Below are 25,109 nucleotides of genomic sequence, written 5' to 3'. Positions count from 1 at the left end.
TGAAAGAGCCAACCGAACGCCCAGCGTTATGCACTCACTGTGAAGTTCAGAACTTGGAGACAGAGGACGCTAAAAGCTTCCTCGAAGCACTCGCTCCTGAGAGGTCATTGTTAAATTTCAGGAGTTTTGCAGTTGGTTGTTAAGTCAGCTCTGGTGGGAATATTTACACCCTATTTACATCATGGAAACTAGTAAGGGCAAAGTTGTCTTATCAGCATTTTACTAACTAGTTAGGTACACTATGGGATATAATTATGCAGCATTAACAATAACTATGAAGACTATGTAGAAATATAGAAAATGTTGATATAACATTAAGTGATTAAATAGAGAAAAAGTGCACATACACTATAAATACAATTATGTAAAATATATTTCATATGGACAGTGAACAAAAGAAATATACACAAAAATATTTTGTTACAATGGTGATGTTATTTTAAAATTTACTTTAAATTATCCTTATTATTTATATAAATTAAGATTTTTTTTAAAGATTAAAAGTCTTTGCTCACACTCCCAACCCCCTCCCCCCAGTACCTACAGAACAAAGTCCAAATGTTACAAATCCTATAATGGCTCCCTATTAATTTAAGGTCTTACAGGATTCTAAACAGGAAATTTTAGTTTGTTCTGCCTGCCCAACTTCCATTTCCTGCCACTACCCTCCACCCACCCTCTTTCCAGTCCTATCAGACCAACCAACTTCCCCAAGAGTCATCTTTGAGGTGCCCCTACATCCAGCAGCTGTCTCCACCCTGCCCCCGGTTCCTCCTCCCCTGCCCTTGTCTCCACAGCAGTGCTTATCTATTGGCTGCAGTGGAGATATCACTTGGTTTAGGAGCCTTTTCTCAGGGTAGAGAAACTCATTATGGGGTCCGGCCCCACACTGCAGACACTTTCAGCAACTGTTCAACATTAAAGGGAGCAGGGTAGGACAGCCACTGTAATGTCTCCTCTTTCAGGAAGCCTTCCTGACTTCCACACCACCACCACCATTCCAGGAGAAATCAAACTCTCCCTTTTCTGTTTTGTCATGGCACTTTATATGACCTCATGTGAATCACTTTTTCTCTCTCTAACTCAGTTTCCTCACCTGTAAAATGAAGGCAATAACAATACTTACCTCACCAGGTTACTGTGAGGGTTAAATCAGGTTATGTTTATAATGCCCCAGGTCAAGCTCATGCTAAATTCTCAATACAAGGAAGCCATTGTGGCGATTATTTTGACACCTTAATATCGTATTTGTCTTACTGTCTCACCATGTACATATTTCACCTCCCCCATTAGACTGTAAACTCCTTGTGGGCAGAGAACATATCTTGTTTGTCTTGTATATTCCGCAGTGCATGGCACACCACGTGGCCACGGTAGGCATTCAACAAATCCTTGAATGTTCACAACAAGCACACACAGAGGCCATATGCACAAGCAGGTATATGCATACGCTTAGGGGCACACGTACACCAATACATTTTTCTGTCCTCATCTTGGCTGACCATCTAGTCTGCAGCATTCCACAGCACTGGTCACTTCCTTTGTCTGGAAGCTCAGCATTCTCTAGCTGTGACTCCTGTGACTTTTCTCTTGGATTTCCACCTACCCCTCTGGTAACTACTTCTTGGATTCCTTCCAGCCCCTTCCCCTTTGCCCTTAAATGTCTGTGTTCCACGTAGTGCCATCTCAGTCCTGTTCTTCTCATTTTGGACACTGTTGAGTGACCTCATCAAAACCACAGATACGCACTTGAAAAGTATGGAAGAGCCACCAGCTTAGGTGTCGCCAGCCTAGCCTCCCCTCCTGACCCGAAACACCTAAGGGATATGCTGCCCTCCTTCTTTCACCACCCTCCCAGGGCTGATGACAAGTGCCACGGCTTCTCTTGCCTCCAACAGCCACTCCTCCACCCTCCTCTCTGTCCCTGTTTCACCGGGTCAGCTCAGACTCCGCCCCCCACAGACACGCTTTTCACCTGGATCCTCTCGTCAGGCTCCCCTTATTCTCTGACTGCTGCCACAGTGAGCCCTCAGCTGGATTTCCTGCTGAAATCCTGTGATCGTGTATAAAGGGGTGCATACACGTATAGGTTTATAATGAATCAGCTACAGTAAAGCATTCACTGCAGAATCGAAGTGGTGGGGGTATACGAGTGTTCACCGCAATTCTTTCAACTTCTTTGTGCTTCAACATTTTCATAAGATGTTGGTGAAAATAACCTTCGGTGATTTCTTTTGGCGTGTTGGATGAAAACACCTTCATGTAGCTCATAAGGCCCTTTGTGATATGGCCACACTGCCTGCTTCTACAGTCTCATCTGCCACCACTCACAGGTCCCCTTCCCACAAACTGTCCTAGTTAGTTAGAGCCAGCCGGGAGAGTTGTATTTCATTCTGCGTCCACATACTTGCTGCTCCTGCCCAGAACATTCTCCCCTCTATTGTTCTCCAGCGACCCCAAACCCTTGTTCACTCTTCAGACTCATCTCAAGTGCCACCTCCTCCAGGGAGCCTTTGCTTGCCCCCTCAGATGGAGGCCCCTTACATGGTTCTTACAACCTCTCCCATAGCCCAGCAGAAGGTTATAGCACCAGGGCCCTCACCTAGCACTGGATTTGCAGAAAAGCTGCAGCAGTGGAAAGCTGGCCCGAGGACTGGGGTCTGAATCACACAGGAGCCCTAATTTTTTTCCTCGGAGGACTCGTCCTTAGGCAGTTCCCTGAATTTGCGACAAACATGCTTAGTTGGCTGAGCAAGTCCTGAGGCTAGGCAGGCAGACCCTGACAGGCAGACCCTGCAGGCTCCCGGAGGGGGCCCGAGCCCTGATGCGGGCGCCCCCCACCCCCCCGCCGCCCCGCCCGCCCCCAGGAAGAGGTGCAGGCGGGGAGGGGAAGAAGGCGGGGCCTGAGGCTGTGCAAGTCAGTGTCCCGGGGCTGGGACGGAAGTTGCACAAGTACAATTAGTTTCAGTTTTGTTTCTCTTCCAGGCACCCAGCAACAGCCGTTTCCCGACCTCAGCCCCCTACTCCTGGTTCTGCAGCCCAAGGTCAGCTCAGGCCAGGTAAGGAGACAGAAGGAAAGGGCAGCTAGAGGAAGAGCTGAACTGGAGGGAATGGGGGGAGGGGAGAGAGAGCACGGGAGGAAGAGGAAGGGAGGGGGGAGGGGGAGAGAGGGACCCGGAAGTCAAGAGGAGAGGGGAGACCCGGCGGGAGCACCCCCACTTCACCCCACAGGGCCAACAGTGTGAGGCTACCTTGGGAAAGACCCCCTCCCACTCTCTGAACTCTCCTCCCAGCTCCCACTTTCTTAAGTTTTGGGGAAATTCCCCAAGTCTGGCTGTCAAGTATTTCACAGCTGCTGTGCTGGGAGCTGGGAGGACTCACAGATGAACCCCACACAACTCCGCCTCCTCAGAGGTTCCTAGGAGAGCAGAGGGCCTCTTGCAGCAGGAAAGACTGAAAGAAGAGGACTCTAGGAGATGAGGCAAAGGCTACAGTGACCCCAAGATCCATCGGCTGGAAGGAGAGGGCAGGACAGCCCCTTCTTCTCAGCCTTTCTGCTGCCTGCTCCAGCACCCATTTCAGAAAGTCAGGCAGCAAGTAGGGTCCCCACTACCCATGATGCAGCTCCCAGGCTCTAGAAGAAGACAGCTGTGTGGGACAGGGAAATTGGGACCAATTATACTGCCCCGAATGCCAGATATCAAGAAAACTCTGCCCGCCTGGACCTTCTGCTGTGTCCCCCCACCCCAGCAGGATCCCCAGGACCTGTGCACACAGGGGCTCAGGCCTCACCTGCCACACGGCCTGTCAATCAGGGCACCAGTCATTACACTATCAGCTCTCTGTGGCCAGGCTTCTGGTCTTGTCATTTCTTACATCTCTTGACATATGCAAGCGGCACCGACTTTTCCACATTTGCTGAATGTATGCAAGGAAGAGGGCAGCTCCCTCGCTCGAGAGCAAGTGGCCAGAGGACCCACAAGACCAGAAGAAAATTTCTGGCCATTCAGGTGATTCTCCAGACCTGGTAGGGCTTGAGCATAGAGGGATAGGCAGGAGGGCAGGCTGGAGGCCCTGTGGCGGTGCCCTCTGCCCTCTAACCCTGCCCCTTCACTTGCAGCATGGTGTCCCAGGGATCCTCGCCTTCTCTCCTGGAGGCCCTGAGCAGTGACTTCCTGGCCTGTAAAATCTGCCTGGAGCAGCTGCGGGTGCCCAAAACCTTGCCCTGCCTGCATACCTACTGCCAGGACTGCCTAGCCCAGCTGGCTGACAGCGGCCACCTTCGATGCCCCGAGTGCCGCGAGAAGGTACCCGTGCCGCCAGCAGGCGTGGCTGCCTTCAAGACCAACTTCTTTGTCAACGGGCTCCTGGATTTAGTGACGGCTCGGGCCGGTGGAGACCTGCGTGCAGGGAAGCCGGCCTGTGCCCTGTGCCCCCTGATGGGGGGTGCCAGTGCCGGGGGTCCAGCCACAGCCCGGTGCCTAGACTGTGCTGATGACTTGTGCCAGGCCTGTGCCGACGGGCACCGCTGCACCCGGCAGACGCACACCCACCGAGTGGTGGACCTGGTGGGCTACAGGGCAGGGCTGTATGACGAGGAGGCCCGGGAGCGCCAGGCAGCCCAGTGTCCCCAGCACCCGGGGGAGGCCCTGCGATTCCTGTGCCAGCCCTGTTCCCAGCTACTGTGCCGTGAGTGTCGCCTGGACCCCCACTTGGACCACCCCTGCCTGCCCCTGGCTGAAGCTGTGCGTGCCCGGAGACCGGGCCTTGAGGAGCTACTGGCAGGTGTGGACAAGAACATGGCTGAGCTAGAGGCCGCCCGGATGGCGGAAAAGGAAGCCTTAGCCTGTCTGCGGGAGCAGGTGGCCAGGGTGGGGTCACAAGTGGAAGAGGCGGCTGAGAGGGTTCTCCGAGCCCTCCTGGCCCAGAAGAAGGAGGTGCAGGGGCAGCTACGGGCCCACATGGAAGCTGCAGAGGAGGCTGCTCGAGAGAGGCTGGGGGAGCTGGAGAGCCGGGAGCAGGTGGCCAGGGCGGCAGCTGCCTTTGCCCGTCGGGTGCTCAGCCTGGGCCGTGAGGCCGAGATTCTGTCTCTGGAGGGGGCAATTGCCCAGAGGCTCCAGCAGCTGCAGGGGTTTCCCTGGATGCCTGGACCATCCCCCTGTCTGCTGCCCCAGCTGGAGCTTCATCCTGGGCTCCAGGATAAGAACTGCCACCTGCTATGGCTCTCCTTTGAGAAGCAGCAGCCCCAAAAGGACAGTGGAAAAGATGGAGCTAGAAGCCAGGAAGGCGAGGAAACCCGGAACCACAGAGAGGATGGAGCCCAGGCCCCAAAGGAGGACAGAACCCCAGTGCCACAGAAAGATGGAAGCCAGACCCCAAATGTGGAGAGAGCCCAGACCCCGAAAGAGGGCAGATCCCAGATGCCCCAAGAAGATGGGGGAGCCCAGACTGGTGGCAGATCCAACAAGAAGAGGAAGTTCAAAGGCAGGCTCAAGTCAATTTCCCGGGAGCCCAGCCCAGCACCTGGACCAAACCTGGAGGACTCGGGCCTCCTCCCCAAGCCCATCTTTTCCTGCAGCTTTCCCACGCGGATGCCTGGTGACAAGCGGTCTCCTCGGATCACTGGGCTCTGTCCCTTTGGCCCCCGGGAGATCCTGGTGGCAGATGAGCAGAACAGGGCTCTGAAGCGCTTCTCCCTTAATGGTGACTACAAAGGTGCCGTGCCTGTCCCCGAGGGCTGCTCCCCGTGCAGCGTGGCGGCCTTGCAGGGTGCGGTGGCCTTCTCTGCCGGGGCTCGGCTCTACCTCATCAGCCCTGACGGGGAGGTGCAGTGGCGCCGAGCTCTGAGCCTCTCCCAGGCCAGCCACGCTGTGGCTGCAATGCCGAGCGGGGACCGGGTGGCTGTCAGCGTGTCAGGTCATGTGGAGGTGTATAACATGGAAGGCAGCCTGGCCACCCGCTTTATCCCCGGGGGCAAAGCCAACCGGGGCCTTCGGGCACTGGTGTTCCTGACCACCAGCCCCCAGGGCAATTTTGTGGGGTCGGATTGGCAGCAGAATAGCGTGGTGGTCTGTGATGGGCTGGGCCAGGTCATTGGGGAGTATGGAGGACCAGGCTTGCACGGCTGCCAGCCGGGCTCTGTGTCTGTGGATAAGAAGGGCTACATTTTTTTGACCTTGCGAGAGGTCAACAAGGTGGTGATCCTGGACCCAAAGGGGTCACTACTAGGTGACTTCCTGACAGCCTATCACGGCCTGGAAAAGCCCCGGGTGACCACCATGGTGGACGGCAGGTACCTGGTCGTATCCCTCAGTAACGGGACCATCCACATCTTCCGGGTCCGTTCTCCTGACAGTTAAAGGGCTGGGAGACTGGGGTGGGACTGGGTGGGACTGGGGAGGGACTGGGGCAGGAGGAGGGGGGCAGGGTTGCCATGCGGTGTGGTAGACTAGGGCATTTTCCCCGAGGGCAGGTGTTGGCAACCTTTCAGTGTGACATGCCACACTGCCAGCCCCTTTTTGGGTGGGCAGAGATAGGGACCGAGGGTTGTGGCATGACCATAGCCCTCACAGGCAAAGGAGGATGGCTGGCAGGGTGCTGGGAGTTGACCGCACCTCTTGCTTTTTGGTGGGTAACTGCTCCCACCATTGGTGCCAGCCCTTCTGCTACTGTCCTTAGAGTTTAAGTCTGAGATTTGTAAGCTGGTCCTAATTTGCATTCTTCAAAACCATTCCTGGTGGAGGAGCCCGGCAAGAGTCTTGAGCAGGTGGGTGGGCCGGAGTCCCCCGAGCCCAGAAGGGCTCAGGGTATGCCGGGCACATGCCTTCCGGGGGAGCTGAGAGCTGGCTTTCCTCAGGTTGCAACAGGGACACATGCCAGGTCAGAAGAGGCCTGGGATCTCGAAAAGTCAGTTAGTGGCATCTTCTACCAGCCGTGGCCAGGAAGTGTTCAGGCTTCTCTGACAATGGCACCCCCAGTGCAGTATGGGGTGGGGGACCAAGTACAGATGCCAGCTGAGGCCAAGGTCTCAGGGTCTCTGGCAGGGCCAGAGTCTAACGCACAGGGTTCTGAGCGTGAGAGAAGGGGCACCCCCTGGAGCCCCGCCACCTCCAAGCCCAGACCTGTGTAGGCTGTAAAGTCCTTTCTGTATTGATATCTGTACATCCATCCTGGAGTCTATTTTTAGTTTCCTCTTAGTTTTCCAACAGAGTTACTTTGGAGCAATTTTGGCTCTCATTTGGCTGAAGTAAGGGGTGAAGGCATGTGTCCTTCGGTAGGCCACTGCTGCTGGGGAAAACAGCCTCACCCTGGAGGCCAGTAAGGGATTGGGAGACAGAACAGCTGGTAAACCTAAGAAGTTGGTAGTGGGGCTGGGAAGGGGAAGGAGTAGAAACCGGAGGGAAGGACCTAGCTGGAGGTGAGTCGCCACCCTGGTCCTTTGCACAGGCCGTTGCGGTGGTGGAGCCGAGGCGGACGTGTTTAGCCGGGGCTGTCGAGAGAAGACCTAAGGGAGTCGAAACGTGGGGATTGTGGACAATGGGGTGTTCGTGAGAACCAGAGTAATTCTGGGCAAGGCCAAGTAGAAATCGCAGGGCATTAGGGGTGGGGAAAAGAAAGTCCTTTTTCTGGGGAGGTTATTGCTAGTTTATGGAAGCGATAGGGGAAATGTCAAGTGGGCAGATTCATTTATATAAAAATTTGAAATGTATACACAGCAAGGAATAATGAATATTAAAAAACCCAATAAGATGAGAAAGCCACGTATGTAGAATTGACCTGAGTGAGAGCAGGGCCTCCACAGATGGTGCGGCGATGAAGATTCCGCACTTGGTCAGGGGCCCGGACAGGCTGTTCACCGGGAGGAGGTGCTCACGGGCTGGGGCGACTAAGCGAAAAGATTTTAACAAGTCAGCCACTTTCATGTGTCGAAAATACATTTTTAAAATATGTCGTGGAGAAATAGACTCCTGGCACTATAAAACATTGCTTCCTGGAGAGAAATTTGGGAATACTCGGCAGGAGTATAAAAAAAAAGACTATACTCAGTTATCTCACTTTGGGGAATACATTCTGGGAAAGTAATTCAGAAAAATAAGTCTTTGCTCAGAGACATTTGTGGCCACCCTGTAAATCAGAGCCTTGACTGGAAACCACTCAGCCATGGGGGGACAGCTAAGTAGATTGTGGTCGGTTAGGAAGATGAGCTACTGCCTCCATGCATGATAACTATGAAAACTATTTACAAGAATATGTTACATGATGCAATCATAAGCGAAACAAAGAAGAGAGTTTGGATCATGATCACATGACGGTAGCAATAAGGTGAAAGTGTGTCTGATTCATTAGTGAGTGGAAATAGGTTCAAAACATGTAAATAGTGATTTGGGAGATTGGGTCCTTTCTGTGTTATTTCATGCTGTTATTCATATATGCACATTTTTACTTAGTTATTGTTGTCCATTAAGTAACATGTATGCTTGACTATTTACTTAAAAAACACAACTCTATAAATGATATTTAAGAGCAGCTAGGGACTGGATTTGCAGGGGTCTAGCTGGTGACTGAGCAAGGAACTCCCCCTGGGAAGGTTGACAGAGGGCAGGCGGCCCCCCCAGGTGAGGGGATCGTGTCGTCGTGTTTGGAAGGCAGAGGAAGGTCTAGTTGAGTTCGCCAACTAACTCAGACCAACTGGAAACCAGGCAGTGGTTCTAAAGGACCAACTCGTGTAGGATGAGTGGCTCTGGTGGGGAGGGTGTGTCTTTGCATCCTTGTCTGCAGGTTTAACAAAACGGTGGCTCATAGCTGGTGCTTGGTTAAACGTGTGTGGAATGAGTATCTGAAAAGGGATGGGACGGTGGTAAGACTCCAAAGATTTGCCACCTTAAATGCTGTAACCCCATCCAACCAAGTTGTCCAAAACCTTGGCTTATGGGAAATCTTCAGCAGGGGGGGCACTGTGGACACCGTCCACCATGTGCTTCCCAGGGGGTGGCTCAGCTCCCAGTCAGAAAAGAGATGAGATTGGGCTGTCCTGCTTATTACGTATGTGGAGAGGCCCGAGGGACCACATACCTTTGGGCTGACAGAGCGGCTCTGCAGAGCTGTACAGGAACTGTATGCCGCGGGCCTGGCTGGTGAAATGGCTCCAGCCAGTGCCTCTCCCAGGGGCAAAGCAGGAATTCCGACCTTTAGAAAGGAAATGTCACCTGACTGCAAGAAGGAAGTCTCACTGGTACAAGAGTTCTTGGTTAAACTACAGATCTTGAGAAGTCAGGAACATTATGAGATTCGTGCCACCCCACCCCCACCCTGCATTGGACCATGACAATTAACTTGATCAATTATTCCCTTTCCTGTTTGGAACTTTCTAGATTGTGCACGTACTGGTGAAAGGAGAATGCCATTCATTCAGGTAGGGAGAAGGGGAGCAGAAAACCTCTTTCACAGTCTTTGCACTTAAAAAAGTGGATGAGGAAGCAGAGAACTGGGTTGAGTGCTGGCTCTTCCACTCAGCATTCTCTTGGTCTCGCTCCCTGACCTCTCTGAACCTCAGTTTCTACATTAGTAAAATGGGGATAATGATATCCACCATGCCCAGCTCACAGGGTTGTTGTGAGGCCTGGGTGAGGAGTAGAGAAAAGGATATTGTATTTCATATGCCATAAAGCTCAAATCCTAGGTATTGGTTGGAAAAAATTTCAACCGACATGTCCTAACTTAATACTGTTCTGTCAGTGTGAGCTTGAATGGGGCATCATGTGCACTACTGCGAGGTGAAAGCTCCGGAACATCTGGGTAGAGCTGTTCTCTGCTTCTCCTTTGGAGAAGGTTATTTTACATTCCAGCTGTTATTTGAAGATGCCATATACTATGACAACAGTGACTGTTGGAGGAGAAGGGACCAATGGCCAGCTTGCCAAGATGCAATGCTATTCCTAAAAGCCAGCTGAGAATCAGACTTTACAAATGAAGGACTGATAACCTTTGACTTTGAGAAGTTCAAAATGGTGAGAGTGGCCAAATCTCTTGATAATTTAGAGAAAATATAATTCGGGAGGGAATAGCTGTCCTTTTACTGTAGTCTTATTATCACTATGTCTATAAAGCTATGCCATATAATAAATCTACAGACGTAAGATTTCATAGGGGCAGAAGTCCAAGGGGGAAGTCCAAAATCTTCCAGGGAAATTGATGAGGTTGGTGACCTGGACTGGGTAGGGTTCAAAGTTGGGTGCCTGGCCGTCTCTCCTGGTGAGTCAGCTGGGAACTCGAGTTATCCCATAAATTAAGTGGGAGACTGGTCGGAGCACGGAGTTCTGTTTTGGGGAGAATGCTGGGGCGGGGAGCTGCCAGAGAGCACTCAAGAAAACGTCCCTAGCAAGAGAAAGACCCAGTTCCGATGCAGGCTTAGAAAGATTGGTAACTTGACCAGAGGTAGTAGAACCATCTGGTTTGTGAATATAGTTTAATTAAATGGATCAGGACAAGAGCAAAAAATTATTTTTGAGGGACCACAGATGCCTTTGGTTAGAGGATGCCTTTTGCAGCAGGGCTGGTGTGGACCTCCCTTGAAGCTTTAGGTGAGGAATCTTTGGGACCAAATAGAGAAGGGCCTGTGTGTAGAGGCAAACAGGAAGTAGGTGTGGGGAGGTTTTAGAAGACAGCCTGACTTGTTTCAGGAGAAAGTTAGAACTGCTTGGCTCAGGAGCCAAGAGAGACAGGGTTGAAAATGGAATTGGGGTCTTGGTATCCATGGTGTCAGCCCAATAAATTTCTCTTAGTTGCAGTGGGCTGAAAAATCTGTTGTAAACTCTTATTCCTTCGATTGTGTACTTTGTATCTTTCTTCTGTTTCTTAATAAATTCTTTTGAAAAATTGGAGCCTTGTCTCGGATGGTTGATGGGTGTGGGGCACTGCCAGCACCCAGGCCCAGGTGGGCAAAGGAAAACATGGCCACCCCTGTGGTAGCTCCAGCGGTGTCGACACAGAGTAGTCGGGGGACCCTGCGGGAGCAGGGCGACAGGCACAGTCACCATCTGTGGTTCCACCCTTGTCCCGGGCCACTCCTGCCTGTGGGAGACAGAGGGGCCCTCTGGGCAGAGAAGTGTACCTCCCGGCTAACCCTTGGTGGGAGCCAGCAGGCGCTCTGGGCCAGCAGGACCCCGTCCTGGGTCGGGGGGGCCCAGGTCAGGGTGGCTGTGCCCACCACTGGTCTCTGCTTGTTTTCTGTTTTGGGGGGAACCAAATGGGTATCTGTGAACACCTTCTGTCATGCCACATTTTCAAGCTCACAGTGGCCCCTGCAGGGCTGGGAGGTATCTGGCTATAGGAGTATCTGCCTACTGGCCCAACCCACCCCTTCCGATCTGTCCCCAAAACCCCTCCAGGAGTTCCTGCCTCTCCCCTCCGAGTGTCCTGAGCAGGAGGAGGAAAGACCTCAGGTCCTTATTTTTGAATCACACAGCCTCTGGCTCCACATCCTACGGATCAAAGAGCAGCTATTAAGCACTCACCTCCCTGTGCTTTTCACCCATGACTTCCGGCAGCCTGAACCCCTACAAAGTAGGGACATTAACATTACTTGACAGACAAGGACACGGAAGCCTGGGGAGGCTTGCTCATGGTAGGTAGCTTTAGATTCTGACTCCAAAGCTGCCCTTCTAACTAGCTCTAAATCCTGAGCCTGTGTCTGTTTCCTTGTTTGTCACAAGAGAGCCAAACAAAATGAGATCTGAAGTTCTTTCCGGAGCTAACAGACCAGACCCCTGTGCCTATTACATGTCCTGAATCCAGCACGAGAAGGGGAGCTCAGAGATACCCCTACGCATCCCACTGCTGTCACGTGCTCACTGTCAGGCCCTCCAACATGAAGAAGGAATGACAAGTGAGGAGAGAATGTTTTGAGAGGCTTGGTGGGGGGCCACGGGTGGGGACCAGGGCCCACTGCTGCTGTGGTGACAGCCAGAATGAGAATTCCACAGTTCATCATCTAATGACTCAGCCCGGCTTTGGAGCTGCGCCTCTGCGAACCCCAGGGAGCATGACTCAGCAGCTGAGGGGGCCAGGTGCAGGAGACACCACCGCAGTCCATGTGAGCGGTGACTGTGGGGAGAACAGCCTGTTCCCAGTTCCAAGCCCCAAGGCGGCACGTCTGCTTCTGTGGTCAGACACACACACGGCCTCGGTTTCCTAGCCATGTGGCCAAGCCACCCTGCCTCAGACTTGGGACTCTCCTCCTTTGTATTCAAGAAAGCAGAGCTCCAGGAGCATTAGGGCCACCTCCTTTCCCCACAGCCTTGGGGTTGCAGCAAGATGCCATGGCTACAGACAATATAAGCCTCTTTCCCCTTCACTGCTTTGCCAGGATCAGGCCAGCCTTTAAATAAGAGCAGCAGAGGCCACACTACAGGGGTGGGGAGGCAGACACATGTCACAGGCTGGGCACATGACTGCACAGATGGTCACAGCATCCCTTCTTGCTCCTGAGTGGGTAGGGTGAGATGGGGACCCCGGGTCTTCATTTTCTTCAAAGGCCAACCTAGAAAATATCTCTTCCACCCTGGCTGGTGGGGCTCAGGGGATTGAGTGCTGGCCTGCAAACCAGAAGCTCGCTGGTTTGATTCCCAGTCAGGGCACATGCCTGGGTTGTAGGCCAGGTCCCCAGTAGGGGGCACACAAGAGGCAACCACACATTGATGTTTCCCTCCCTATCTTTCTTCCTCCCTCCCCCTCTCTCTAAAAATAAATAAATAAAATATTTTTTAAAAAAGAAAATAACTCTTCCCCCTCAGAAATTGTTACAGGAGAAATTCCCAGAAATTCAGTTCTTTTCACCAATGCAGTAAAGAATTACAGCTCAGTGAGTCTATTAGCATGCAAGCAGGGTTTATTGGTGATTCATTCTCATGAAAGAGAACAGGCCTAGTTAAGGGGTCAGCGTGGTGTTTCCTGTGCTGTTGGAACACCTGGCAGTATGGCCGGCCCAGGCTCAGGACTGCCGAGTTAGTGGGGGAGACGTGCCTCCCGCCTCCTCCCTGCCTTGGTTTGCTATCTGTCCCACCTGACAAAATAACAATGCGCATTTCCCTTCCCTTTAACACTAACTTAGGGACAGTCCACCAATTTACCAGAAGGAAACAGCCAAAGCAAACTGCGGTGGAACAGTCCGGAGTCCAGGGAGGGGCCGGCGCCGTGGGTGGGCACACCCCGTGTAGCACTCACGCTGTGCGCTTCTCTCCACCCGCGCCTGCGCCTGCCTGCCTTCTCCGAAGTCTGATCACGTTCTCACTTAGATTATTCAGACGCAGCTCTTTCCTCACCTGCAAGACCCCTCAGGACAAGAACTTAATGATTCATGATGAGCATTCCGCAATCAGGTGTTCCATAAATAATCTGCTGGCTGAAGGAAAAAATGAGTGAATCTGTACTAAAACCCAGTCACCATCATTCGTGTCAGATACAACACCGGGAGCGGACGGCAACTCTGTCATGGGGCGCGGCCTGAGGCAAAAGAGGTTCATCCTTTTCCTTGGAAAGGAGACATGAATAAGAGTGAAGTTACCCAAATTCTAGGGGGGGAAAGGAAGTAATCTCACTCTGCTGTACTTTTTCCTTTATCTATAGCACTCTAACCTTCTAACACACTATTTCAGTTGATTATTTATCCTGCGTCTTGTTTGTTGTTTATCTCCTCCCCCAGTTTATACCCTGGGTGGAATGCAAGCCCCAGAAGGACAGGACACTTGGCCTGTTCTGTGCACCAATATATCCTATGCCCTTAGAATGGTGCCTGAGATCCGGTAGATGCCGAGTGAGTGAGTGAATGAATGAATGAATGAATGGTATCTATCGGACATTTACTCGAAGCCAGGCCCCCTCTACTCTCATTGCATTTTGCATGTAGTATCTTATATAGTGCCCTCGGCAGTTCTAAGAGGCAGATACTGCTCTCATCCCTGGATTAAAAGTAAGGAAGGTGAGGTTAGAGAGATTATGTAACACGAACAAGATCACCAGGAGCTGGGCAAGTGGCTAGGCAGAGGCCAGTGCCAACCATTGCTGGCCTGGGGCCAGCTCTTCACCACTCCCTGGCCAGAGCTGCCCTTGAGGCCAGCCAGCGAAACCAAACCCCACCTCGTCTTTGCTGATTGATGGTTTTCGTTATTTCTCTCCCCACCAACTTCCCATATGGCCCCATTACACCCCCAGAAGCTGTGTCTGCCCCCAAGCACTGCTCCTCCTCAGCCGGAAAGACATGTCCTGGTGGGAAAGCTTCGGAAACCTGGGCCTGGCCCTCCCTGCCTGAGCCCTGCAGCGCCGGATGGGGCTGGGCTGTTCCTGCAGCCCACTCCCTAACACCTCCCTCTCTGCCACCCCACAGACCGCTTGAGAGGCTGCCAGGCCCCAGCCGGGGCGGGGTGGGGGGTGGTAGCTGAGCTCCCCCCATCACTTTTCCATGGGTTTCCTGATGCCTGGAGCTGAGCTGGAACGTGGGGAGGCCCTGCCCACCCCGAGGCACCAGGGCTCCGAGATGCTGCTTCCTCCCCGGGCTGGATCTGCAGGGCCAGAGCAGAGAGCCAGGCAAGTCTCCCCAGTTGCCTTCTCTGCCCCCGGGCCTCCATGGTTCTTCTGCCAGGAAAAGTTTTTCCAGCTGAAAAGAAGCTGCACTTTGAGGCAGAGATATCTTTTAGGGAGTGGAATGAGGTCATATGGGATGTTGGTAAGGAAGGGATATAAAGACAAGTATTCACCAACAAAAACAATGTGGCGTATGGCTTCCCCGGGAGGCCTCACATAGAGTGCCTTGCCGAAGAGCAGTGAAGAGGTGGCCCCAGGCCAGCAACAGCTGGCGTTGACCTCTATCCAGCCACTTGCTCCTGGGTAATTCCTGGCACAAAGAATGGAGACCAAAGAACATCAGGAGCAGGAAGAAGGCCTCACAGACTGGAGGCCGACTCACATTCATGCAAAGGACATGCACCATATTGTCTGCAACCACGAGTGCAGGGAGGCAGCGAGAGAGGAAGGGAGTGGAACTGAAGTGCCTGAGTGACAGCCACAAGTGGGTGGTTGGGGGAGGTGGTAGCTGGACTGGGGTCTGTCAGGGAGACCGTGTCCAGATGTTGGAAGAGCAGTGCCACGTGTCACTCATGGGCTTTCTGCCTACGGCTGGGGCTGGGGCCCTGTGCTAGTGTTTAGGTGGGAGAAGGAGGAACATCTCCATGATCTGTAAGCGTGTGGGGGTAGGGGACATGCTGTCGGGGTGTTCCCAGGCAGGCGTCATGCCAGACTTCACCTCATCAAAGAATCAAGACTGGAATTTCCCTAAGCTCATTTCCTACCATTTAATCCTCAGCAAAGGACCAGCTGCCAAGTTTGTTCCTGAAGGGCAAATGCTGGGTTTGGGCAAGGAGCAGATGCCTCCAGGAGGGCCTCCATGCCCTGTCTACCTCTCCTCCCAGAAGCCCCTCTTCCATCACAGAAGGTGTATACGCCTTCCCTCCTGGGTGTTCTCCCGGACCCTCTGGATGGGGATTCGGGGCGAGAAGACCTGCATTGGATTCGAGCCCTACCACTCACTCACCAGGTGACATCTGCATAGATTACTGAACCTTGCGGAACCTCCATTCTTCATTCGTGAAATGGGTGCAGTAAGAACATCACAGGGCCTCTGGGATGAACAGATGAGATAAAGAATACAAATGTAGTCTCCTGTGCCTGGCCCATGGGGTGTTCAGTCAACACCCATTCATTTACTCCTCTCCTTGGCCCTGGGACCACAGGCCTTCTCCCCACGCCCTTTGTAGTCCAAACGCATGGGCTAGGCTGTCTTCTTCCACCCTGCGCACCAATCAATCAGTCTACCACACAGCAAATATTTATGGCCCTGCTTTTGAGCGACCATTGCAAACAGAAAGTGTAAAAAGGTTGAGGAAAGATGTGGCCAGCTGGGGAAGGTGTCTGGGCACCCAGATGCGGTGGCTGTAGTGTGTCGCTTTGTCACAACCCAGCACCTGATTCTGGACTGTGTGCACACTACAAACAAACCAATCTCAGGACTCACTAACATGAACTGGACAAACAATGGCAACCAGGATGCCAGCTTAGTCACTTACAGAGCTACAGTCTCCAGGCACTGGGACACAGCTCTCCTGGGGACCTCAGACTGGAATGATGAAGCATGGAATCAGAGCAAGGCCAGGACCTTGGATGGTCAAGTGGCGGGATGACAACAGCCTGAGGCATCCGTGCCCCCTCAGAGATCACACCTGCGGCCTGGCTGTCCCCTGATGTTTGCAGGACAGGGCACCAACTCTCCACACAGCACCAAGTAGGGTATCCCTGGGTCTCCCCTTACAAAGAGGAGGAATAGACAATGCAGTTATTTTGCCAAAATGCAATTGCAATCTTCTCTGTCCTCAGAGGTTTCACCCAGGTCTCCTTAATTAGATTCGGGATGTTCACAGACAGTCAGTCTCCTAGGTAATTTTTACAGAGGACGTGGGGCAGTATTAACAGATAGAAGGAAAGTGTTGACCCAAACTGCTCCTACCCCTGAAGAGTATAGAACCCCATAAGGAAAACAAAATGTGTGTGGGTCTGATTGTGGGAGTGTTCACTTTCAAAGGAGAGACAGCTTAGGAGGGTCTGGAGGAGTCTGGAGAGGCTTTTGGAGGAGTCTAGGGAGGTTTTGGAGGGGGTGTGGAATCTAAGCCGCCCAGGGAGGCTCTGCAGACAGCTGATTTGCATAAGAAAAGCAGGGGAAGTAGCAATTCCAGGGGTCAGAGACAGGGAAAAACTGAACTCAAACCGTACAGAGGAAGGGGGCACAGATGTGGCAGGTGCAGATCGCAACCTGTATGAACGCCGTCCCGGTTCACTGGGCTTGTGGAGAGACTCAAGGAGCCCGGGGCATTGTTCCTGCCTCCTTCCCCAAACACCCAAACACACACTCCTGTCCAGCTGCAGAGCTAACAGTCTGCCAAGCAGGAAAGCCCTTTCAGAGAGGGAGGGAGGGAGGGCAGGGAACCTCCGCCCACACCCAGAGGGACAGCCCTCCTCTTCCACCTGCTGGGCTGACAGTGTGCCTGATTCAGCCCGGAAACCAGCCAAGTGTGCTAGACACAACACAACCTCTTCCCCTCACCTCTGTACGCTCTAATCTGACAATAGGGAGTTCCCGAGTCAGGGGCTTTCCATCGGGGCTCAGCCGCAGCCTCCCACTCCGCCCCCATGTCCCCGAGTAAGCTTACCACCACTGGCAAACAAGAACAAAATGGAGTTTGCCATGCCAGTCTCTGAAAGAGTAAAGACTTGAGGACAAAGTCCCCCTGAGCTCATTTTGGGAGGTTTTTTTTTGAAACAAATTTTTTAAAGATTTTATTTATTTATTTTTTAGACAGAGGGGAAGGGAGAGAGAAGAGAGGGAGAGAAACATCAATGTGTGGTTGCCCCTCTCATGCCCCCCACAGGGGACCCGGCTCGCAACCTGGGCATGTGCCCTGACTGGGAATCGAACTGGCAACCGTTTGGTTTGCAGGCTGCACACAGTCCAACAAACCCAGCCAGGCCATTCTGGGACTTTAGTTCAGGAACCAAACACTTGACGCAGCCAAAGCATGAACGCTAGTCTAAAGCAGGAGCTCATTCTCTCCCTTCTGCAGGAGCTGGACCTTAGAAATAAGACCACTGCCCCTCCACTTCCAGAGACCACCCAGTCCCTTGAGAGAGCCGGCCAGTGTGGAGCTCAAGACTCAGGAGGGAGAGGCCTGTGGCGGCTGAGTCCCTGAGCTCCCACAGACCCTGGCACTAAGGAGGCTGTGTGGGTCTGAAGCCGGCCGGCAGGGTGGTGAGCTGGCAGGCCAGGTTGCACCCTAGGAAAGAGGGAGTGGACCCGAGGGAGCCAGGTGTCTATCCAGGCTGTGAATAACGGGGGCCTCATCACCACCCCAGAGCTGCAGGGGCAGGAGCAGCCGGCACAGGGACTGACTAAGAGAGCAGGTCCGGGCGGTGAGTGGGGAGGCTCCACCAGGTTCCCACACACAGAGCAAACCCCCAGGCCTGCTCCATGGTGTCTGCGTTTCCAGGCCCATCTCCCCATATGAGTTCTCCCTAGAGGGCTGCTTCTCCAGGCTGACACGTCTCCTTTACCCCACACCCCACACCCTCCTGCCCCATTTCAAAAGTCACATCCCTGGACTTTTCCCCACTTGCCCCAGGGCTCAGAGTCCCTTGGTTGGACGTCTGATCTCATGTGTCACTCACGAGGCATTAGGCACAACCCTTCCTGGAACACTTTATCATTATAAACCTTTCTCTTTCTCTGAAACAGAGTCTGGCTCAGTCCCCACAGGGCTGGAGCCATTGTCTCCAGCCCAGCACCTTCCCATGTCCCAGGGGCAGAAAGCCTGAGGAAAGCACCTCTCCAGGAATGCTTGCAGGTGATAACTGTCATAGTGACCTTCATTCTTCCAGGTCCCTGTCACAGGTCGGCTCCCAGAGGGAGCATTCCTGCGCCCTCTGCCTGAAGCTCTTTGGAGGCATTCGAGGTATGTTCTGGCTCCTCCAGCCCAGAAGGTGAGCACAGTTCCTCCCCTGCCTTCTCCACCCATCTCAGAGCCAAGCCTGACATCCAAGGTTAGCAGAAAACCGTCCCACAGACCTGAAAAGGGCAAAGAACTGCTCACTGAGCAAATGGGTCAAAGCACAGCAAGGCGAGTCCTCCTCCCTTCCCACCTCTGCAGGCTGCAGCTTCCTGTCAGCAGGCGACCCAGGCTCAAAGCCTCCAGGAAGCCTCCTCCTAGTGTGATAAGACAGCCCCTGCCTCCAACAGCCACCCCAGGGCAGTAGATGCCTGAAAGTCCTCATTGCTTGCTCAGGTGATCTCAGCCCTGGAGGCGCTTGAAGAGCTGGTGACAGCAAAACCAAACCAGTAGCCCAGAATTCTGATTCAAGGTCCACATCCTCAAAGGTGGGCCTGTGTCTCAGGACTTTACAAAAGCTACTGGGTGAGCCTAGTGTGCACTTGGGTTGAGAACCACAGGACCAAGCCACAGAATGTGGCAATTCTAAAGTGAGCATAACTTGCGAGGTTTAAAACAGTAGATCATTAAGGCCTGAGTTGGAATCCATTCCTTGCTTAGCGGCAGATCTGGGGGAAGGGAGGGGACGACACTTTGGTCGGAAGAGTTCTGAAAGGAGTCAAGATGGGAAGGGGGGCAGGGGACACACAATGAGGGAGGGACCTGGGCCTCTCCTGGGTTGGAGGGCTTGGGGGACAGGCATGGGGGACACAAGGGGACAGCTGAGACACTGAAAAACAGCAGAGGCTGGTTAAGAGTGGGGGTCACTGGGCCAGCTCCTCTCCTTAGCTGAGTGACCCTGAGCAAGAGACCCAACTCATCTGTGTGTCAGTTTCCTCATCCACAGTATGGGGACAGTGCCACTCGATGTCTCTGAGCCATAGGGGAATAAGCTAAGGTCATGAGTGGATTATCTCAGGGCCTGGCACATGGCAGCTGCTCTGCACATTAGCCGTCGTTATGGCTATAGTCTGGGAAAGGGAGCTTTACCTAAAACTCTAAAGAAAAAGCATGCAGACCACAACACCTTAGAAATCAATGAATTTGCAGATCATAAACCACCTCAATAAGTTAAATTAACAGGGGCGACCACACATCCAGTCTGCTTCGCACAAGTTTTCAGATGCTCGGCGTCTCTCTCCACCAGCCTTCCCCGGGCGGGAGGCTGAAGGAGATCGTGGGACACTGCAGCCCTGGAGGGGCGTTTCTTTCTGTCCCTCCCAGATGCAGACTTCTCCTGGTCCCTGAAGGAGGAAGGAGCTTCCCTTCTGGCACCACACACAGTGGGAAGCCCTGGGCAGGCCTCCACTCTGACTTGGCCTGATCTCCCTCATCCTTAATGGAGCTCCCGCAGGCTCCAGCCTCTGCAAACCCTGCGCTGGAACCTAGAGCTGTCTTACTCGGTTTCCAGCAGCCAGCTGGCCACTGGGGCCGTGGCTGTCCTGGCCCCAGCACAGCCAGGTTTCTTTGCCAGGTGCTCCTTCACTTCTGCCCTTAGCTCCCCTGTGATTCCCCTGACCTAGGCAGAGCACTCGGTTTCTCCTTCCTAGGAGCTCCTCTACCTTAGAAGTCCAGAAAGGGTGCAGGGAACCCTTTCTTCCAGTTGTTCCAGGTGTGACCCAGACCCCCAGCTTGCCACTGCAGTCTCCGTACCTGGAAGACAGTTCATGGCAGGCCTTCCCCAGGCCAAGGTTGTTTATCTGCTTAGGGCAGGAAAACCCTGTTTTCCTTGCCCCCTCACTCCCTGGACGGTGACTCCGTCCGCTGCGCATTGTTTTCTTTCCGGTGGAATTTCTGCTCCTGAGAACTCAGTGTTCTGTGTTACTCCCGCTGCTGCTTCCCCCCGCCATTCCTCATATACCGGTTTCCTCCTGTCCAGACAGTGCTGGCTACCAGCCAGGACCTCGACTGGTTCGTGGAGAGACAGGGCTGAGGGCAGCAAAGGGTGGGAGCAGGAAGCGGGAAGCTAATGTTCCTCCTTGGTCAGAGTCTCGGGGCCTCTCCTTGTGGGGCCTGCAGCGTATACAGTGGGGCAGTGTGAGCCCTGGGGAGCCCGCCCAGGGTGGACACGTGAGGAGGTTCCACTCGGATGGGGACATGCCCTACAACCTTGGACTTCATACTCCCCACTCGGTTTCTCCCTATGTTTGGCGCAAGACGCTCCTGGCACTAAGGAAGGGAAGGAGCACAGGCAGACAGACCAAGGTTGAGGCCAATCTCCAATGTAGCCACAGGGCAGGGGGTAGGGGACAGGACTGCCCAGTCTGTGCCCATTCCCCTGCCCACAGCACTTCCTGTAGGGCTGTGCAAGGTGGGGAGAAGAGGCCAGTGTGGAGGGGGGTGCTTCATGCCTCCCTCCCCTGTCTGAGACCCTGGCCTACACACCAGCTCCAGGAAAGAGCCCAGGTCTGAGTCCTGGGATGTTAGATGCACCCAGGTCAGCCTGCCCGGCCAGCCCTGGAGCCCTCTGTCAGGTCTGAACTGCCTCACATCCACCACCTCAGCTCCCCTCACCCCCACAGCCCCGCCCCCTCCCTCATTTGCCCCCCAAGGCAGAACTGTGATGTGAATAACACTCGTTCGGCCTGCATCAGCCTTTACTCATACAGTCCTGTTAGTTCCTGACACAGACGTGGGTGCACAGCAAGCCCCTCCACCCCAGTTAGAGGAAGATGTGTTATAATGGTGGGTCGTGGGAATAGGAGGAGCAGCAGGCATTGCCAGCCTCGAGCATCTGCTTTAGATCCAAGTTTTAACACCGTAATGACGCTTTTGTCAGGCATCCGCAGGACCTGGCCTCCTCTGCCCACACCCGACCTGGGTCAGAGCCCTTGGTGCAGGCCCCAGTGGGGGCCCCGTTAGCCCCACCGGATGCTTGTCTGGCATTCCTTACCTGAGGACCTGATTAGTTCACCCTTCTCTAGCACCGGAGCCTCTGTCCCTACCCTCAGGAAACCAAGGGGCTCAAGAGAGGATATGCAAGAAGAAAAAGAAACCCCACAATTGTTAGAGTTAACTGAAACTTGCTGGCCACTTCCCCTCGGTGGAAACACACAGCTAATGAATGAAACAATCATTTCATTCATGCCATCCTTCAAATCCTAACCCTGTTACGGACGTGGCATCCTTCTCCTCGCTTTGCGGAAGAGAAAAACGGAGGCTCAGGGGTATAAGGGGAGTCTCCCAGGGTTTCCTCCTAGTCCTCGGGCCACATCTGCCTCTTTCCTCAGAAAAACCTCTTCAGACCCGTGGTGTCTGTCCGAGGAGACTGAGGCTGTAGGAAGGTAAAATGATTTGTTCACCGTCGCCCTGGAAACCAGAGCCAGGACAGTCTGCTCCCAGGGCTGAGCATCAGAGAATCCCGTGCTGAGGGCAAACCCATCTGGCTCAGAGAGCAGGTCTGATTGAGTGCTTAGCAGGAAGGGGAGGGCAACCTTCTGTGGTGATGGGTCTCCTTGGGCTGCCTTTCCTAATCATGGTGGCTCTGTAAGGTCAGGAGGAGGCAGCAGTGAAGACGTAAGGGGTGGAGGGCGGTGGCAAGGAGGATCTGGGTGCTCCACAGAAAGTAGTGGGCCCAGAAACAGGAAATGAGAAGGCAAGAGTGAGAATAGTTGGGAAAGTTCCTTCATGTGGCCCCCAGCCGGCCTGGGGGTAGAGGGTCTGCTCAAGACTGTAAATTCCTTGAAGACAGGACATGCCCACGCTTCACGTCTCTGAAAGTCACACCAAACCCAGCCCAGAAGAGGTCCAAACATGCTGCTCTAGGAATAGTGGTGCTGGAGGATGCAGGGAAGGCAGCAGTCCCCGTGACCTCCCTGACCAGGCTAAGGTCTTCCGGTTTCCTTTCCTTCACACCTTACACTCACTCTTCCCAGTCCTTACAGCCCATAACCGTGGAGGGGGGGAATGGGGAGTGTTCTGGGACCCGCTTGACTCAAGCAAACCAGCAGCCCAACTGTGTTACTGCTAGCCAAGCCAGCTGGTAGCTCAGGGTGACTCAGATGAAGAGATATGCAGAATGGGTCTGCTTCCATCCAGTGAGGAAGTAAGAGAGAAGGAACAGTCAGGGACTTCCCTGGCTCTCCAGTGGCAAATTCCATCTGAGCTGTATGACCAGGGTGCTTCATCCCGGGGACCTCCGCCACCCACACATTCCCCACTGACCCGAGGTCATCGTCTGTCTGGGCTTCTGCCCAGCTCAGTACACGGGTTGTATCCAGAGCCAGCACTGAGACTAGAATATTTCGAGGAGATGGGAGGAGGATGCAGAGAGAGCGGAGAACTGTGACAAAAAAGCCCACAGAGAGAGCAAGATGCAGAAGGGATGCCTCAAGCAGAAGGGGTGCTCCCTAGAGGTGGAGACTGGTGGAGCCGGGGTGGGAGCGTTTTCTTCCCTTCCTCTCCTGGACTCTGTACCTCACTCACCTCCCCTCCGCACACACACACATTGTCCACCCCGCCTCACCTCCTGATCCGTCATCAGTCCCTCTTCCTCCCGGCAGCCTTCCCTCCACCTTGACAACCTAAGTCTTACAGCGTAGCATACAGACAGCTTTACGTTTTAATCTAGTATTGGATGTATGTAATCTTCTTTCTCAGTAAGCGTATAGATTCAAGAAAGGGAGAAGTCTGTATTCAATGGTGAATCACGCCATTGGACATTGATTGTGAATACACGTTTGACCATTTTAGGGAAGGAAGCCAAGATTCCCACAACAGCCAGGATAAAATAAAACAGGGTGTCCAGAAAAGTTACAGAGGGAGATCCAGGAATGCAGAGAATGAGGAACAAGTTCTGGTAAAAAAGAAAGAAGTGAATCAGAGTGAGCAGCAGATACATAGGTACAGAGAAGTGGAGCAAGAGACAGAATGTGACTGGAGGCACCGGGGGAGCCCTGAGGCCTCCATTGTCTCATCCTCACTGACACCACTGGGCTCTGTGGTCATATCTGCCCCAGAAATCGCACATTCCACCCATCTTGGCCCCAGACTTCCCCTTGTGGCCATATGCAGCCCCATGTGTTCCCTCTGTCTCTTTCCCCCCAGAGAGGAGGCTCATTCCTCCTGGGGTGAGGTGGGGGCTGTGAGGCCATGTGGGTCTCTGGTGCTCATCGAACTCTGACCTTCTGAGAGGCCCCTCAAGCAGATACTGCCCCCTTACCTCCGCCTCGGGAATGAACATAAACAGGACGACCATAGTAAATTTTAGGATAAGTAGAGAAATGACCGTGAGACAAGGGACTGTGCATATAAGTGGTTAAAGGGTTTCGGGGTGCTGTAGATGGGTCAGCAAGAGACAGCAGACGTGGGTGGCCGAGGACGGATCAAGAGGGCCAAGACTAGAAGGGCGAGCCAACCAAGTTCAGCTCTGTTTTCACCTGTTGGTAAAACAGGTAAAAGCTTCCCCCACCCCCAAATTCCTAGTACCCTGAAGGGACCAGGACATGTGTCAAGTGGCCCCACAGTGAGAGAGAAAAATCTTCTGGGGATCTAAAACCCTCAAAGGTGGCCAGTGGGAGCACATCAACACCCAGGTGGGAGCAGGAGGATCTGGTCTGAAATGGCCAGGCGGCCATTCTCCCAGGTAAGCCAGTCAACTTCCCAGGCATTTAGTCTGCTCCGCTAGTTGCTGAGGGAAGTAAAAAAGAATGCCTGAAACAAGGAGAAACGAGGAGCTTGGGCTGCATCAACAGTAACAGCCCAAGCTGTCCGGGTTCCCCGGTCCTGGCTCGGCCGAAACCGAGAGTGGCCGCCACTTAGAGGAAGACTAGAATATGGGGGACAGTGACAGACAATATTTCATTTACTCCTCACAACAGGCCTGAAGGATGGAAATCATCAGCTACCTGTCTACAAACCCCTATGTACGTACCTATCCACAAGTCAGAAAACTAAGGCTCACAAACGTTTTGCCTACCAATGTGTAACCAGCTAAGTGTCAGACCCCTGTCCAGGCTGGGTCTGTGCGCCACTGAGCGCTGTTCTCCCGTTGTGGTGTATCACTGTGTGACTTCAAACACGTTGCTCAGCCTTTCTGGGCCACAGAGCCTTCACCTGCAAGTTCAAAGGACTGGGTTAAGTGGTTCTTAGAGCCTTCCCTGTCCCTGGAACTCTAGCTATACATGGAGAAAAAAGCAACTGTGGAACGCAAGGGTTACCCTACGGTGGGACGCAGGTTTTAGTGTTGTGACAGTTTTAGGAGACATGGCTGATAGCAGCTGCAGAAGCCAGGAAGGAGAGGGGCTGCGGAGGCAGAGGAGGGGAGGCAGGTGTGGCACCAGTGCGGGGAAGAACCCCGGACAGGCCAAGATTCTTCAGGCCATCCCAAGGCTGTGATCTTAAGAGGATGAGACACGCAGTCCTCCCCCGAGCTCACTCCTAGGAGAGGAGCAGAACTGGCCCAGCCCAAACGTAGGCTATTTTTGGTGCTGTGTTGTTTGGAGAGCAACCAGGCCAGAAATAGTGGTGTGAGTTAGTAGGACCCTGTCCTTCCACCCCCAGCTCTCCCAGTGAAATCACTAAGAATCA

The 25,109-nt window shown here is 53.5% G+C and overlaps 1 protein-coding gene across 3 annotated transcripts; it reads left to right on the top strand.

Moving 5' to 3' along the window:
• Positions 1–2,929: 2,929 nt before the first annotated feature.
• Positions 2,930–6,361, top strand: TRIM56 (tripartite motif containing 56). 3 transcript variants are annotated; one of them, XM_045819456.1, is made up of 3 exons: positions 2,977–3,059; positions 3,751–4,010; positions 4,121–6,361. In XM_045819456.1, the coding sequence occupies exons 2-3, from the start codon at positions 3,889–3,891 to the stop codon at positions 6,357–6,359; spliced, it is 2,361 nt and encodes a 786-aa protein (XP_045675412.1). In that variant the 5' UTR covers positions 2,977–3,059; positions 3,751–3,888; the 3' UTR covers positions 6,360–6,361. The 3 variants fall into 3 exon arrangements, with proteins under 3 accessions (XP_045675413.1, XP_045675414.1, XP_045675412.1); XM_045819457.1 differs by lacking the exon at positions 3,751–4,010 and having other exon boundaries at positions 2,930–3,059; XM_045819458.1 differs by lacking the exon at positions 3,751–4,010 and having other exon boundaries at positions 2,946–3,044.
• Positions 6,362–25,109: the final 18,748 nt, after the last annotated feature.

This window comes from Phyllostomus hastatus, unplaced genomic scaffold (genome assembly GCF_019186645.2).
Source record: "Phyllostomus hastatus isolate PE091 unplaced genomic scaffold, TTU_PhHast_1.1 phas_scaffold_385, whole genome shotgun sequence".
Lineage (NCBI taxonomy): Eukaryota > Metazoa > Chordata > Mammalia > Chiroptera > Phyllostomidae > Phyllostomus > Phyllostomus hastatus.
Note: the sequence above shows the minus strand (reverse complement) of the source record. Positions and strands in the feature narration are given on the sequence as shown.

What these genes read in the sequence shown, in the direction of transcription:
- TRIM56 (XM_045819456.1), top strand. Translation starts at nt 3,889, where the DNA reads ATGCAAGCGGCACCGACTTTTCCACATTTGCTGAATGTATGCAAGGAA. An exon ending in GAAAATTTCTGGCCATTCAG is followed by an intron (nt 4,011 to 4,120) that starts GTGATTCTCCAG and finishes CTTCACTTGCAG; the next exon opens with CATGGTGTCCCAGGGATCCT.